A 16,840-nucleotide genomic window follows, 5' to 3' on the forward strand; every position below is an offset into this window, starting at 1 on the left:
CAGAGAGGCGGGATGGGACAAGGGAAATCTGAAAATACTGTGCTTTGATGATTTTTAAGTGCAGCAGCATCCACTGAAGATGGGCCCAACTGCCAAGGCCTCCCAAACTGCCAGGAGCTGAAATATCCAGTAACAGCAGACACGCACGTGGCCTTAAATTTTCAACAGGATATCCGTGTGCAAGCGCAAATACTTCGCAGATCTCAATTAAGAGAAAAGGCAGCTACACGAAGGCTCCCGCTGACCCGCTCTCCACGCCTTCCTTCCACCTCTCCATGAGAGCCGAGGGGGCGTCCCCAGCTAAAAGCAAATCCCAAGGGTTTGCAGCCTCGCTCAGGAGTCTTTTTTTTTTTCCCGTGGAGAAAGTCACTGCTCGGAATCTTGAGGATTTCTTCCCATTCGATGCGGGGCGAGAATTCCAAAGGCCAAAGCGGCAGGCAAGGCAGGGCGCTTGGCCCGGGCTCCGTGCTTGCTGGCAGGACCTGTCTGGGTGCCAACGAGCTTGCAGTGAGGTCCTCCCTCTCCCTGGGGGGACGGTGCCCGGCTACCTGGGCCCCGCGCGCCGTCGGCCCGGCCCCGCGGGCTCACAGCGCGTCGGCCGGGCGCCCCGAGCGCAGCGTGTAGTTGGCCCCCGCGTTGTTATCCCAGTACTCGCCCTGGGCGCAGCGGTAGCAGATGGCGAAGTGGACGGCGAGCCCCGGCGCGTCCGCGTCCTCCCCCTCCTTGGGCAGCAGGCCCGGGGGCAGGGACAGCGCGAAGTGGAAGCGCTCGGCGCCGGGCTCCTCCTCCTCCTCGGCGTCCCCGGGCTCCCCCGACGGCGCGTCCCGCGGCAGAGGCTTCCCCGGCTCGGGCCGCAGCTCGGCCGGCACGTCCAGGAAGGAGCGCCACTCGGTGAAGGTGTAGCGCACGGCCACGACGCGCGGCCCGGGGCAGCCCAACACCCGGCCCGAGCCGGTCACCTCCGCGCCGCCGGGCGCCGCGCACTGCACGCGCTCCAGGCACACGCGCTGTCTCCGCAGGCGCGCGGCCGCGGCGCTCGGCCCGGGCAGCTCGAAGAGGGGCTGCAGCCGGGGCGGCGGCGGCGCGCGGGGGGGCGCGGCCACCACCGCGGCCAGCAGTTCCGGGAGCCGCTCCAGGTCCTCGGCGCGCGCCGGGAAGCTGCGCAGGCGTGAGAACACGGCGGGCGGCACCTGCGGCTCCTCGGCCTCGCTGAAGTGCTTCACGCGGGCCAGGCTCAGCCCCAGCGCGTCCGCGAACTGCACCCGCTTCTTGCACTTGGCGCAGCAGTCGCCCGGGCCAAGCGGCGCGTCCTCGGCCGCCTCGCCGCCCTCCGCGCCCGGGGCAGGCGGCTCGCGCTGCTGCAGGAACTGAGCCGCCTGCAGGATCGGGTCGGCGGGCAGCGAGAAGGAGCGCGCGCGGCGGCGTTTCTCCAGCCGCGCCTCCTGCTCCCGGGCGCTGGCCGGCTCCTGCGAGGACCCGCGCTCGGCGTCGGGGCCCGGGGCCGCCGCCGCGCAGCCGCCATCCACGCCGCCCTCCGTGCGGGGCCCTCCCGCGGCGGGCGGCTCCCCGGCTGCCCGGGGCTCTTCCGGGGGCGAGAGTCCCGGCGCCTCCGCACTTAGCAGCACCCCCCGGGGCTCCATGACGCTCTGGCCCGGGACCTGTCCTGGGGACACTTGACGCCTGGGGAGGTGCACAGAGAGCGCAGCGCCCGCCTCGGTGCGGGAGGAGAAGGCAGTTCCAGTCTGCAGGCTGGGGGCGCTGCCCGGGGGCGGGGTGGGAGGAGGGCGCGGGCCGGGCGCGGCCGCACGGACTGGAGCCGGCCCGCGGCGGGGGCGGGCCCGGGGGCGCGGAGTCCGGGCGGGCGGGGCCCCGGGACTCCCCGGTTCACCCAGCCCTGTCCCCCGAGCTCCGGAGTGAGCCCGCGCTCAGCTCGATCGTCCTTCTGACCGCGAGGTCGGCCCCGCGGGTCCGAACGGCTCCACCCTCCCGAGGGTCGCGCCGCGGTCTCCCGTGCGCCGTCGCAACGGCCGAGGAGGCGCAAAACTGCGGAAAACTCGCCGGCGGGACAGCTGGGCGGCGGCGGGCCTCGCGGATCGGCTCCTCCTTCCCCCCAAGTTCCAGGCGCTCGGAAGCGGGCGCGGCCCGGCGCGATCGCCCCACGGGCGCCGGGTGGACCCGGACCAGGTCCGGGCGGGAGACTGCGCGGGGCCGGGACCGGGGGCCGGGCGGGGGCCGCCTCCGAGCGCCTCCGGAGGCCATTCGCGCGGGGCCCGGGCGCACGTCCCGCCCCGCCCCTCTCCCCGCCCGCCGCGCTCGGCCGGGAGCAGGGGGACCTGGGTCACTGCCCGGCCGCCTGGAGCGGGCCGCCGCGCGTCCCGGCCTTCCGAGGGCTGCGAGCCCGGGGCGGGGGTGCTGAGAAGACCAGAGCCTCTTCTCCTTGGTGTCACTTTGTTTCCTTTTTAAGGCTAACTTTAGCTGCCTGTGGGTCGGAGTTTCTCAAGCATCGCTAGCGCCCCTGTCACCTGGTCGGGGTGTGCCAGCTCAGGACTGGGCCCCACTCTAGGGTTCAGGCTGTAGGCCCGGGGTGGGGCCCCGAAGTACTTCTCGCAGGAACATGCGGAGGCTCCTTCGTGGCCTCCCACGCCAGCGTGGAGGCCTTGATTGTCTCTCAACCTGGGGACTTAAAGAGGCCCCAGACACACCTGTTGGTACAAAGATAAGATTTGGGGAAGATTGTTTCTACATTTACCTAGACGCTGACATAGGGCTTCCCTCATAGCTCAGTTGGTAAATCATCTGCCTGCAATGCAGGAGACTTGGGTTTGATCCCTGGGTCGGGAAGATCCCCTGGAGAAGGGAATGGCAACCCACTCCAGTACTCTTGCCTGGAGCGTCCCATGGACAGAGGAGCCTGGTGGGCTACAGTCCACGGATCACAAGAGTCAGACACTTGGCAACTAAACCACCACCACCTCCAAACGCTGACATGCTAGGGAGTGAAATACAAAATCTACAAACTATCTTACAGATAGGACTTCTGGGAGACTTTGAGGCTGTGGAGACCCTCCTGGGCTCCTGCTTCATCAGGCGCCCCGCCCCAAACCTTTCCCCCCCCCCCCGCCCAGGGCGGGACAAGAGGAAGGGGGAACTGAAGGAGGCCTGGCTGTCAGGGCCTGCGGGCTGGTCTAGCCGTCCTGTCCCACTCTTTGCTGGGAACATGGGATGCTCTGTTATATGGGAGGAGACCACAGTTAGCCAGAAAGTCAAGGGAGTAGATATAGAGTCAGCCCCTGTGGCAGATGCTAAGAAGGTGGCTCCGACCCCATCAGGGTGTCCAGGGAGCCTCGGTGAGGGAGGGGAGTGGGGTTAACAGGAGGGCCGCCGGAAGGAAGGTTTCAGCCATGGGCAGGGGGGCTCCTGCAAGAGTGGCCACAGGCCGGGTCCCCTTCCAGGATCCTTAAGGCAGCCTCTGACCTCTGTAGCGGCTTGGGCCTGGCTGCCCAACACCGGGCCCCTGTGTTCCTGTCTCACCTCTCCTCCACATGGCCCCTCCCGGGGAGGCCAACCCCTCTCCCTTCCAGAACAGCACCAGTCTCATCCAGGAGGAACCCCCTCCCTGCCCAGACGGGCTCAGGAATGAGCGATGTAGGATGTGAGGTGGACATCTGAGAGGCAGCATCCCAGGGAAGTGTCCTTCCTCCCCAGAGGAGATGGGCGTTGATGTCCCGGCCACCTTGCCCCGGTCAGCGGTGGTGCAGTCCCTGCGTGTGGGAAACGCAGGGCCCTGTAGACCATCGTGTGCTCCAGCTGCTAAGGGGATGTTGATAGTGAAGGCTGCTGGCATTCTGAGTGGGACAGTTCTTTGTTGTGACCGTCTGCTGCAAGCTAAGGGCTTTCACTTCCAGGAGGCCCACCCTCCAAATGTTGATAGCAGCCCCAGGAATTGCACCCCGGTTTGCAGACACCCCAGCTATGGGTGGCATGACCCCACTGTCACTGAGAACCAAGGAGCTCGTGAACCACCTCCCACGTGGAGTGACATGCAACCTTCTGGTTCAGTTAGCGTGATGGAGCTTTCTGCCGCTTGTAGACCAGCGTCCTAACAGGAAGGCATTTTTATTCATTTGTTTAGCTGCACCGGGTCTCTGTTGTGGCGCATGGGATCTTGCGCTGTGGCTTGTGTTAGACCAGGGGGTCTAACCTGGTCCCCCTGCATTGGGGGTTCACCTCTGCAAACCCACAGCATCATTGCCTGCTTCCCTGGGATGGCCTCTTACCAAGTCCTGCCCTGGCTCGTTCTGACTTGTTTCCAAGTTTTATGTCCAGTTAGCACATCTCTGCTTGCAGAGCAGGAACTGTGTCTAATTGATCTTTCTTACTTTCCTGGGTATAAAATCGGAGGTGTGGTCTGAACTAAAGACCCAGGAGACAGGATAGCCGAGCTGAAATTTCAGTACCGCCTTTTCTGCAAGTCCCGTGACCTCTCTGAGCTGTGGTCTCACTTGCAAAGTGTGACCATGTAGCCACCCACTTGAAGAGGCAAACCGTGCGACATGCTTTGCAAGAAGCCCGCGGTGTGGGTGCACAGTAACTGTTTTCTGTTATTACCTGCCAGCACAGGGTGTTCATTCATTAACTCACCAGATGCTTATTGCATGCCTGTTCCGTGCCAGACACTCCTAGGTACTGGGAACACACGGCAGTCAGCAAAATGCAAGTCTCTCCCTCCTGGGCGCTCACATTCTAGCGTCAGGATTGGAGAGAAACTGCACACACGTGAATAAAGTATGCGGCGTCCCTGTGATGATGCCTGTGGGCAACACGGGCTTCCCTGGGGGCTCATTGGTAAAGAATCCGCCTGCAAAGCAGGAGACCCAGGTTCGATCCCCGGGTAGGGAAGATCCCCTGGAGAAGGAGATGGCAACCCACTCCAGTGTTCTTGCCTGGGAGATCCCATGGACAGAGGAGCCTGGCGGCTACAGGAGCCTGGCGGCTACAGTCCACAGGGTCGCAAAGAGTTGGACATGACTGAGCGACTAAACAGCACTAGGGAATGCAAAGCTCTGCACATAGTGGGTTCTCCTTGGACGAGCTGGCTGAGTCTAGTTCTCCCCTACCCTCCTATCCCCCACTCCCTCAGTCCCAACATCCCGTGTCCAATGAGATTGTGTAACGTGGGGCCCAAACTCTTGGGACAGGCGGTGTAGACGTCACGCGCGGGCCTGGAAAGGGCGGCTGCGCCGGAGAACGGAGCCCACACGACCTGCGGAGACCCCGCGGGAGGTTTGAGGTGCGTCTTCCTCCCGGGAGCAGACTGTTGTGCTCCCAAGTTTGCCTTCCTCGGGGATCGATACTCGCTGCCCTGTGAAGTCAGGACAGTAAACAGTGGACTGGGCCCCGTGCGGGGTGAGGGGTTGGGAGGCGCGGGCTGGACCGAGTTTATGACCCCGGGCGCCGGCCTCCAGCCGCCGAGTAGCCTGCCCTCGTGTTTCTGCTGCAGAAGCTGTTTACCTTTCCTCGTTCCCTCCAGACTCCGACGTCCCGGGTCCGGCGTGGACTTCCCCCGCGTGTGGGCCAAGAGATAACACCGCCAAGGGGCAAACACCTGCTTGTCAACAGAGGAAGACCAGAGGCCCGGGGTCGGGAGGTAGGAGCCCAAGCCTAGAGCAAAGTGGAAGATGGGGACGTGGGATCTTTTTCAAAGGGAAAAATGAGGCTTAGAGCGTCTGCTTACACTGTGATCTATGTAGGCTTCTCCTGAGATGTTAAATGTGCGAAAGTCAATTTATTCCTGCAACATCCCCATAGCCAAGCATGAACATACTAATTCATACAAACTTGAAACCTTCATACTACGTAATATTTAATAATTATATGAGTCCGTGATTTTGATAGTTAAGCTTCCTCAACACAGATCACTTGCTACGAATCATCACTGGGTTTATCTCAGCAGCACTTCCTTTGTCTGCGTCGTTCCTGTAAATGCAGAAGACATGCCGAGGACCTCAGAGCTCTGTTCCCGGAACTTGATCCCATGCTGTCACACGTTTTTGCGTATTTCACTGAAGTCCTGTTTGTAACAGGAAAACACACCAGAAACATCTTACTGTCCTATACAAGCGGAACAGATTCAAAACACTGTGTCCGTTTGTAATTTATGTCATGGGTGCAGGCCTCGCAAGTGTTCACGTAACTCTTAAACGCGCAGTCACATGAAATAATTACTGAGATCCAGAGTTAAGAAGAAACACAGGCAGGTTCAGAGCTGTGAGAATAGCAAGCTTCTCTTGATTCAATGCAAGGGGAGGAGTCTACTTATTACAAGCACAGACGATTTCTAGAAGGAAGGGATCAATAACACCTGTGCCTTGGCAGACAGGGGTTAGGGGGCCAGTGAAGTGAAGTGAAATGAAGTGTTAGTCGCTCAGTCGTGTCCAACTCTTTGCGACCCCGTGCACTGCAGCCCACCAGACTCCTCTGTCCATGGGATTGTGCAGGCAAGGATACTGGAGTGGGCCGCCATTCCCTCCCCCAGGGGATCTTCCCCACCCAGGGATCGAACCTGGGTCTCCTGCACGGCAGACAGATTCTTTACCAACTGAGCTACAAAGGATGCCCTCGCCTCTCGTCGGGTCCTACCTCCGTCATGGGCTGTTGTTACTTTCCCAATGAAAAACAGTTAATGGAAAGTCAAGGAAAACACAGTGGAAGCAGGAATTTTTACCTTGAATAAACCTAGAAGAAATTAAAGTAGAAAAAAAAGGAAAACAGACAGCAGACATTAAAGCAATTTGATATACTCAAGTCATGCAGAGACATGGAACTGTAAAACTAGGTATAACACAGATAAAACAAGAGTAATAACAGGACTTCCCTGGTGGCTCAGGCGGTAAAGAATCCATCTGCCGATGTAAGAGACATGGGTTTGATCCCTGGTCTGGGGAGATCCCACGTGCCACGGAGCAACTAAGCCTGCGAGCCACAACCACTGAGCCTGTGCTCCGGAGCCTGGAACCACAGCTGCTGAGGCCCCCAGCCCTAGAGCGCGTGATCCGCAGCAAGAGAAGCCACCGAGGGAGAAGCCTGCGCCCCGCAACTAGAGAGTAACCCCCCACCGGCTACACCTAGAAAAAGCCCCTGCAGCATAGAAGCAGTGATGCTTTTGAACTGTGGGGTTGGAAATCAGTCCTGAATATTCATTGGAAGAACTGATGCTGAAGCTGAAACTCCAATACTTTGGCCACCTGATAAGAAGAGCCAGCTCATTGGAAAAGACCCTGATGCTGGGAAAGATTGAGGGCAGGAGGAGAAGGGGACGACAGAGGCTGAGATGGTTGGATGGCATCACTGACTCAATGGACATGAGTTTGAGTAAACCCTGGGAGTTGGTGATGGACAGGAAGGCCTGGCGTGCTGCGGTCCATGGGGTTGCAAAGAGTCGGACACGACTGAGGGACTGAACTGAACTGAACTGAGCATAGAAGACCCAGCACAGCCATTAAATAAACATTTTTTTTTTAAAGAAAAGAATGATAACAGCAGCGGACTGAGACAGAGAGAGGAGAAGGGCACAGCTGGAGGCAGCCAGCTCAGGGTCCCCAGAGGAGGCCACGGCTCAGACCCGGGGTGTTCATGCGTCCCCTGCCCGGGGATGCCCGGAAGCTGAGCTACTCAGAACCCCGGCAAGGCCCAGAAACAGATAAAGGCAAGGCCAGAGGGAATCCAGGCTGGGGGCAGGACCTTGTCCAGGCCAACTCTCCCTGGCCCCGGGGCTGGGCTGGGGGAGCAGGGCTGAGTGTAGGGTGTAAACTAGAGGCAGGGTCCTTAGACTGCGTCCCCACGGAGGGCTGCGAGCTGTGGTCTGGGCAGAGAGCTGGCAGCATTTGAGGCCATTCGTGCAGGACCTGTTTCCAGCCGTGACCCCGCGGGGCCAAGAGAAGTGTGGCTCCAGGCTGCTCGCTGGACTCCAGCCTCCTCCGCCCTCCAGGCAGAGAGCCCGGGCGGACTCCCCAGGGGCATGAACTCCGAGGCAGACCTGGACCTTGGGAAACTGAACCCTAGAGGAGTCGTCAGGCTTCCCTGGTGGCCCAGGAGCTGAGACCTCAGGCTCCAGTGCAGGGATCCCATGCTGGACGCTGGTCAGGGAGCTAGATCCCTCATGCTGCAGCTGAGACCCCGTGCAGCCAAAGAAGTAAACAAGGATTTTTCTAAAAGAAGTCATAACTGCATTGGAGCCTCATGTACGAGGACAAGGAGGGCGTCAGGCAGAGCCCCTGGGTCTCCCCTGCAGACCTCTTTGGTGCCAGCGCTGGGACGAGGGTAAGTGGGGAGGTGCAGGGAGCTGGGGGGGCTGGAGCTGCCCCTTTGGGTTAAAGCATGTGCCAGGCCCTCAGTTACCGCCGGCTGGACAGCAGGGTCACTGAGCGTTCAGCTCCTGGGATGTTACGTCAAAACTATTTTCAGAGTGAAATTAAGACATCACTCGCCTTTTCCACTTTGCAGACATCTGCACCGCACAGAAGCAGTGGTGAGTAAAACTGTGCCCGCGTCATTTAAGAATATCCGGAATAAACCGTTAAAAATTATACATTCTATTAAGTCTCAACACTGAGTCCCTGACCTTAATATCCTATGTGACAAAATGGGCCACACGCATAAAGCCCTTCTTCTACTCCTGACGTGCAGTGGCTCCTCTGGGGAAGGGCACCCAGGAGACTGTTGTGAGCTGAGCCAGAACCTTTGTTTTTTTCTTTTCATGAAACACCAGTTTTACTTAAAGGAATGATGAATGAACCATGGACATTCACATTCGGGTGTGGCATAGACATTTTCTTTAAAATTACTGACGCAAATCTCTGACTTCAAGGGAAGCAACTGAAAGAATGTGTTGGCAATCCTGAAATCTGAACTTTGAAGGGAAAATGGTAATTTGAAATGCCTGCATCTACCGTGGGACCGACGGCGTCCCAGCACGGACAGGCTTCTCTGACGGGGTCAGCAGTGCATCACATGGCACTTTCGGTAGCAGGTGATGACAGACCGCCAGGTTTGGGAGATCTGCATTTCTCAGTAAATCTGAATTTTCCACACAGCCCGTGTACGATGTCACGTGTGGGGACCACTGTGTATAAAATAGATGAACAATACCACAGGGAACTACATTCAACAGAAATAATCTGTAACGAAAAAGAGTCTGAAAAAGGACAGGTAGATCTGAGTCATTTCGCTGTACATCCGAAACTAACAGAGCATTGTAAATCAACTATACTTCAATTTTTAAAAATGGCTTTAAAAAATCTTTTAAATTATCCTTGTAGGGCATCTCTGTGCTGGAGGTCAACCAGAGGGGTAAACTTAAGGTCTGCTCAGGCCTCTTCTGAGCCTGCAGCCTTGCCAAGGCATGTGCTGTGACTTCTTGATTGCTTTGTATCTATGGTTTCTTTGAATGTTTTAATCCTTTAATGTCTGACTCCCTAAAGGGGAAAAAAACTTAGAGGAGGGAAAAAAACAGAATCTAAAAACAAGCACCAGTTCTTTTTTTAAAGGTTTTTAAAAAATTTATTTGGCTGCACCGGCTTGTAGTTGCTACACTCGAGATCTTCCATCTTCACCGGGGCGGCTGGGATCTTTCGTAGCAGCATACAGACTCTTTAGTTGTTCATCTTTGGTTGTGGTTGTTCAGACATCAAGTCTCGTCTGACTCTTCGAGACCCTGTGGACGGCAGCACACCGGGCTTCCCTGTCCTTCACCATCTCCCGGAGTTTGCCCAAGTTCCTGTCCATTGAGTGGGTGATGCCATCCAACCATCTCTTCCTCTGTCACCCTCTTTTCCTCCTGCCTCCACTCTTTCCCCAGTATCAGGGTCTTCTCCAATGAGTCAGCTATTCGCATCAGGAGGCCAAAGTATAATCTAGTTCCCTAACCAGGGATCAAACCCTGGCTCTCTGCAGTGAGTCTCAGCCACTGGACCACCAAGGAAGCCCCAGGCAGCAGCTCTTTAAATTTTCTGGAAGTTGTTTCAGCTGCAAGAAACCAAACTCCATGGATTGCATGGTCCATGGGGTCGCAGAGTCAGTCACGACTGAGCGACTTTCGCTTTCACTTTCTCTGGGTCTGCATCTTTGTGATCAGAGTAGGAACCAGTGGACAGAGCACAGAGCCCTGTTAATGGAGGGCAGGGTCCTTCTTGCCTCCCCTGGCTCCTGTGAGCTGCTTGCAGCCTGTTCTAGGAGCCTGCCTGCCCAGGGTGAAAGGCTGTTGCTGAATCAAAGATGCTGGGGTTCTTGGCCTCCGGAGGAGAATTCAATCCTGGGCCAGAGACAAGGCTTGATCGCTCAGAGCTTTTGTGTAATAAAGTTTTATTAAAGTATAAAGGAGATAGAGAAAGCTTCTGACATGGACATCAAAAGGGGGTAGACAGATTTCCCGCCTGCTAGTGTTAGCAGTGGAGTTAAATGCTCTCCAATGAATCCAAAGAATGTCTGGAGGTTGTAAAGACCTCACCAGACCTACTCCCATAATTTACATTTTAAAATAACAGGATTAGCCAGAAGGTTTAATCCAGAGACTGTCTTCAGGCAGGATACATTATTGTTATATAATCCTAAGGAATGTAGAAGAAAAAAGTGTGTCCTTTCTTCCTCCTTGAGAATTCCAGACCCCTCTCTCCTTGGGGACCCCTAGACTTCTTATCAACCTGCCTAGGAAATGACCCTCTCACGGGGGCAGCGGTGGGGGCGAGTGCTGCGGCTGTGATAGGAGCTGAAATTGACCAAACTTGACAGGTATGAGAAATGGTCATAAAGTGTGGCTTTCAGCCACCAATTTTTTCCTTTGTAATTTTATTACTTTGTTGTTGTTGTCTAAAAAATTTTTATTGAGATAGCATTGGTTTACAGCATTTTGAAAGTGAAAGGCATTCAGTCATGTCCAACTCTTTGCGACCCCATGGACTATACAGTCCATGGAATTCTCTAGGCCAGAATACTGGACTGGGTTGCTTCTCCCTTCTCCATGGGGATCTTCCCAACCCAGGGATCAAACCCAGATCTCCCAAATTGCAGGTAGATTCTTTACCAGCTGAGCTACCAGGGAAGCCCAACAATACTGGACATTTTATACATGTCCAAATTTTTTTCTTTAAAAAAATGATGGTAAAAGAAGACTTACATGAATGAACTTGCCATCTTAGCCTCTCTAAAGCGTGCAATTCAGCGGCATCAAGAACACCCACAGTGATGTGAACCGTGACCAGCGGACTCTTTTCATCTTTCCAAACTGAAACTCTTCATTCATGAAACAGTCACTCCTCTTTCCTCCTGCTCCCCAGCCCCTGACAACAGCCATTCTACCTTCTGCATCCATGAATCCAATGAATCTAGGTGCTTCATGTAAGTGGAATCATGCTATGACGGGCTTATTTCACTCAGCATAACATCTTCAGCGTTCATCCACGCTGTAGCCCGTGTCAGAATGTCCTTCCTTTTAAAGGCTGCATAATATTCCAGCGTGTGTTTATGCCACAGTCTGTTTCTCTGCACATCCTCTGATGGACACTAGAGGTGGACAGGCCACCGGTTCCTCACCACTGACATCGTTGGGGGATGACGGTTACTGAAGCAGGGAAGTGCACGCCTGTGTCGGAGCGTGGGGTTTAGCTGTAGGACCATCACTGACTCAGTGCCACCGGGACCTCCCCTCTGCAGGCTGTGATACAGGCTGTGGGGGACGCGGGGCCAGAGAGATGAAGAAATGCAGCTTCTCATAGTTGTCTTCCTGGGTTTTAAGAAAAAAAAAATTTCCTCTTTAAGTTTTTCTCCCAATTTGGACTGCTAGTTTTATGGTGGTGTTGTTCAGTCGCCCAGTCGTGTCTGACTCTGCAACCCCATGGATTGCAGCATGCTAGGTTTCCATGGCCTTAAGCATCTCCCAGAGTTTGCTCAAACTCATGTCCATTGAGTCAGTGATGCCATCCAATCATCTCGTCTTCTGTCGCCCCCTTCTCCTCCCACCCTCAATCTTTCCCAGCATCAAGGTCTTTTCAAATGAGTCAGTTCTTCACCTCAGGAGGTCAAAGTATTGGAGCTTCAGCTTCAGCGTAAGTACTTCCAGTGAATATTCAGGGTTGTTTTCCTTTAGGATTGACTCGTTGGGTCTCCTTGCAGTCCAAGGGACTCTCAAGAGTCTTCATCAACACCACAGTTGAAAAGCATCAATTATTTGGCGCTCAACCTTCTTTATGGTCCAACTCTCACATCCATATATGACTACTGGAAAAACCACAGCCTTGACTAGACGGACCTTTGTCAGCAAAATGACGTCTCTGCTTTTTAATATTCTGTCTAGCTTTGTTGTAGCTTTTCTTCCAAGGAGTACGCGTCTTTTAATTTCATGGTTGCAGTCACTGTCTGCATTGATTTTGGAGCCCAAGAAAATAAAACCTATCCGTTTCCACTTTTTTCTCCATCTCTTGCCACGAGGTGATGGGACCAGACGCCAGGATCTTAGTTTTCTGGATGTTGAGTTTTAAGCACTTTTACGTTAGGCTCTTACTTCTTGGAAGGTGAGGCCAGGCCAGGCCACCTGGGGACCCCATGTTTATAAGGACTCCATTGAATTGAGGTGTGTGTTTTCCTAAACTCTACCCAGTGACAAACTGGCTGCTACCCGGTTTGTATAGAAAGGCGGACAGAGCACCCCTGGCTTTCGTGCTGTGGGAGGTGAGAAGGCTGGCACGGAATGCTCAGATTTCATCTCCTTCCTGACCTGTCTGATCTCAGGCTCCAAGAAAAGTGGGCTCTGTTTTCTGAGCAAACATCTACATGATGCCAAACAAAGTGGGTGGAGCGTCAGCAGCTGGCAGACAGCGGTTTGGTCTCTGGATTGCAGAGTGACCAGCAGGGGTGGCCTGGCTCTGTTCTCTGCTTTATCCTATAGCCTTTCCTCCCTTCAGCTGTGTTCAATTAAGACTTAATTGTCTTAAGGCCGTTTCAGGCTTAAGAAGGGGCACCGGGGCTCTCAGCCAGAGGGATCTGGGCTTCTCGGTTTCGGAAAGCAGTAAGTGTCACTTACTTCTGGCAGACGGTCGGCCGATGGATAACTTCGGGACAGGGGGCCTCGTGCCGGAGGCAACGCAAAGGGAAAGAAAAGTGTGCTGCGGTGGAAACAGCGCGGCTCCCCCACACCCATACCCCGCGGAAGTCTAAAATCCCAGTGGTAGCAGCCTGCTGCTTTTTATTTTTAACTCTGAGGGCATGGATTAGAGCCTTCAGTTCCGTCCCCAGAGGTTCCCGTCTGAGCCCGGACTCAGCAGAGACAGGCAGGCTCCCTCCCGGCGGCAACACAGCTCCTTAATAGGCTTGAAAAGTGGCAGCCGGATCCCAGCAGCTGCTGCTCCAGGCTGGGCCGGCAGAGCCCCCCTGGGCCCTCTCGCGCGTCCCCTCTCTGCTCCTTCTCCATCGACTTCATTCCTGGGACCCCTCCCCCAGCTTCCCTTCGAGCCTGGTCACGTGGCCACTGCGTGCTGACAGTTTGGGCGGGGCACATCCTGCCCGCTCCAGGGGGCGAGTCCTCAGCGAGAGAGTCCTCTCCCACACCTCAGCCCCGTCCCCGGCCCACCCCCGCCCCGACGGGCAGCCCCGGTCTGTTACCACCTAAGCAGGAATGCTTGCGTCTGACTTTATCTAGAGCGTCTGTCCATCTGTCTTTTAACTGCTCCCTCTCCTGCCTCCGGGGGCTTCCTGGGGGCTTCCTGGGTAGCTCAGCTGGTAAAGAATCTGCCTGCAATGCTGGAGACTTAGGTGTGATCCCTGGGTCGGCAAGATCCTCCGGAGAAGGATATGGCAACCCACTCCAGTGCTCTTGCCTGGAGAATCCCATGGACAGAGGAACTTGGCGGGCCACAGTCCATGGGGTCGCAAGCGTCAGACACGACTTAGCACTATCTTTCTCTCTCTGGCCTCAGAGATCCTTGCTGGGCTGACTGCCCGGCCTGGCCCAAGGCCTTTGTCCTGGGAGGCTGCGGGGCACTGGGCCCCCACATGGGTGGGAGCAGCTTCCTGGCTCCCGCTGGGAGCAGGGAGAAGTTGGGTTGCCTTGGGCTCGGTTTCCCCTTCTGCTGATTAAAAGTGTTGGATTCAATCAGTTTGTCCTCAAATTCTGTTTTTCTTTCAATGGTTTTATTTAAACTGATTGACTAAAAAAATATAGTCACAACCCGAAAGGAGAGAGTTATTTGGTGGGACTGTTTAGGACTCCAAGCTCAGGAGACAGCATCTCAGTATCTCTGAGAAAACTGCTCCGAGGAGGTTGGAAGGGGAGTCAGGCTATATACAAGTTTGCAACAAAGGGAGCAGGCAGTCTGAACATCAATGATCAGATATCAAATTAAGGGATTTAGTGTCCTGTGTATGGGACGATGCAAGCCTCTGGGCTCATGGAACCTCATGCACCTCAGCTATCTGGGGCCAAATCCTGCTTCCCGAACACCTTAAGGATGGGCAGATGTGGCTGGTGGCCCCTTCATGCATTCTCCCAGCTCCTCAGCAATCTCCTTGTGGTGGGGGTGGGGGTGGGGGTGGGAGGGATGGGGGGGTGGCAGCAGCCGCCAGATCGTAGTTTGGGGGCCCTCATTCACACTTGGAGACCAGAAACCCCTGATGGTTGCGGCATTTCTTGTTGATTGATATGGTAGGTGATACTTTTGTTTCACAAAACAAAAATGTTGCAGGAAGGGGGACCCCTTCCAGGGCCGGAAACTGGGCTCTTGTCTGACACTCGGAAATGAATTGTCCGAGGAGACACATGTGCTGACAATAAAAGAGACTTTATTGGAAAGCGCACTCGGGTCGAGAGCAGAAGGGTGAGGGAACCCAGGAGAACTGCTCTGCCGAGTGACTCAGTCCCGGGTTTTATGGGGATGGGATTAGTTTCCGGGGGGTCTTTAGCCAATCATTCTGACTCAGAGTCCTTCCTGGTGTTGCAAGCCTTGTTCAGCCAAGATAGATGCCAGTGAGAAGGACTCTGGGAGGTGGTCAGACATGCAGTGTCTCCTTTTGACCTTTCCCGAACTCGTCCATTTGGTGGAGGCTTACTAGTTCTGTGTTCCCGACCAGGACCTCCCGTTGTAAAACAACTTGTGCAAATGCTTACTATGGTGCCTGGCCAGGGTGGGCGGTTTCAGTTGGTGTGCTTCCCCTAACACAAACACACCCTACGGAGCCTTGTCCACTCAGCTCCAGGCTCTGCGTGCCCCAGCAGACCCCGCTCCCTGGGGATCACGGACGGGACTCTCCCCGAGACCCCCTTCAGCTCTTAGCAGGCCAGGCTTTCAGGCAGGACCCCCGGGGAGGCGGCGGCCCGGCCCCTCCTGTCTGAGCTCCAGAGCAGAGGGCCAGGAGACAGAAGCACGGATGGCAACTGCGCATGCTGGGGGCCCGAGCCTCGAGCCTCAATTCACCTAAAATCAAGCTGGGGAAACATCTCCAGGGGTGTTCGCAAAACCACCCAGGCCTACGCTGAGCAGTGAGGTTGGAGTGGTAGGCCCCACTCAGGTTTTTGCTGGGGTTTTCTTTTTCCAAAGCAGTGAGGATAAGTTATGGAAAGATTTTAAATACAGGCTCAGCATGATCTGATTTACACACTTGAAAGATTTACATTTTTGAAAGGCTCTAGGACTTCCCTAGTGGTCCAGGGGTTAAGACTCCTCACTCCCAGTTCCAGGGCCTGGGTTCAACCCCTGGCTGAGGAAGTAAATCCCACATGCCTTGCAGTGTGGCCCCCCAAAAATTTTTTTTTTAGTAAATTACAAGACTCTAGTGTTAGGTTGAAGAGTAGATTGGGAGGATGAAGCCTAAAGGAGGAAAAACTGCAAATGTATGAGCTTATTCACTAGTCTTACTGAGAGATAACAGGACACCCAAGAGAAGGGAACCCGCGTGCACACAGAACCCGGCAGGAGACTGTCCAAGCAGCACCGTTCATCGTAGCCCCGCGGTGGAAGCAACCCTGATGGCCTCCAGTTGACCCGGGAATAAACACAATATATGGGTTATCCACGAATGGAAACCTCAGTTCCACAGAGTCGGCCGGCCAGCTGGGGGAGCCCTCACCCCTGCAAGGCCAGCGCGGACGCGTGACTGCGGGGACAGTCTGGTGAGTACCAGCCAATGAGAAGCTGGGGCTCTGTGTACTAAGCCCGCCCACCTTCCTCTCCCCTCTACAAAAGCTGCTTTCCCTGCCTGCAGGGGCTTGCGCATGGCCACCAGGCTTGAAACCTGCAGTTGCAATTTTCTGCTGATGCTGAGTAGACCTGGCTTTCCTGGGAAATACCTGGCAGTCTTTTCACTTTTGGTCAACCTTTGGGTGGCCCATCCGGGGTCCAGAGAAGACCCCCGGCCGCTGAGTAGATAGGTGCAGTTTCCACTCCGAGCTCATCGTCACTCACGGTTTTTCTTGAGGACCCTGGATTTTGAAGGTGCGTCTTTCTCCTGAGCCCCATCTCCTTCGAGTTTTAAAGCTCTCCAGGTTTTAGTCAGGATGTTTGCTAAAGCTTTGTCCTTTCTAGTAAAGGTCTTGTTCAGTGTGCGAGGACTCATTTGGCGCTTTGGTCTGATTTGAGATCAAGCCGATCCAGCTGGCACTGCTTGCCTTCCGACCGTGACTTTGGAACACGCCTTCATCCCGGCTCCTCTGGGACCAGACTGCCCCGCTTAGAACTCCTGATCTTAGGCCTGTGGGCTGTTTGAGCTGTTTAGCCTGATTGAAAATGACAATCGGGAGTTCCCTGGTTGTCTAGTGGTTAGGATTCAGCACTTTCTCTTCCTGCGCTCACCTGTACCT

At 55.5% G+C, this 16,840-nt stretch overlaps 1 protein-coding gene across 1 annotated transcript; it reads right to left on the bottom strand.

Moving 5' to 3' along the window:
• Positions 1–511: 511 nt before the first annotated feature.
• Positions 512–1,640, bottom strand: PPP1R3G (protein phosphatase 1 regulatory subunit 3G). Its single transcript, XM_065912215.1, has one exon. It carries the CDS (start codon positions 1,638–1,640, stop codon positions 585–587), a length of 1,056 nt encoding a protein of 351 aa, XP_065768287.1. The 3' UTR covers positions 512–584.
• Positions 1,641–16,840: the final 15,200 nt, after the last annotated feature.

The sequence above is a fragment of the Muntiacus reevesi genome, chromosome 20 (genome assembly GCF_963930625.1).
Source record: "Muntiacus reevesi chromosome 20, mMunRee1.1, whole genome shotgun sequence".
NCBI classification, from domain to species: Eukaryota; Metazoa; Chordata; class Mammalia; order Artiodactyla; family Cervidae; genus Muntiacus; species Muntiacus reevesi.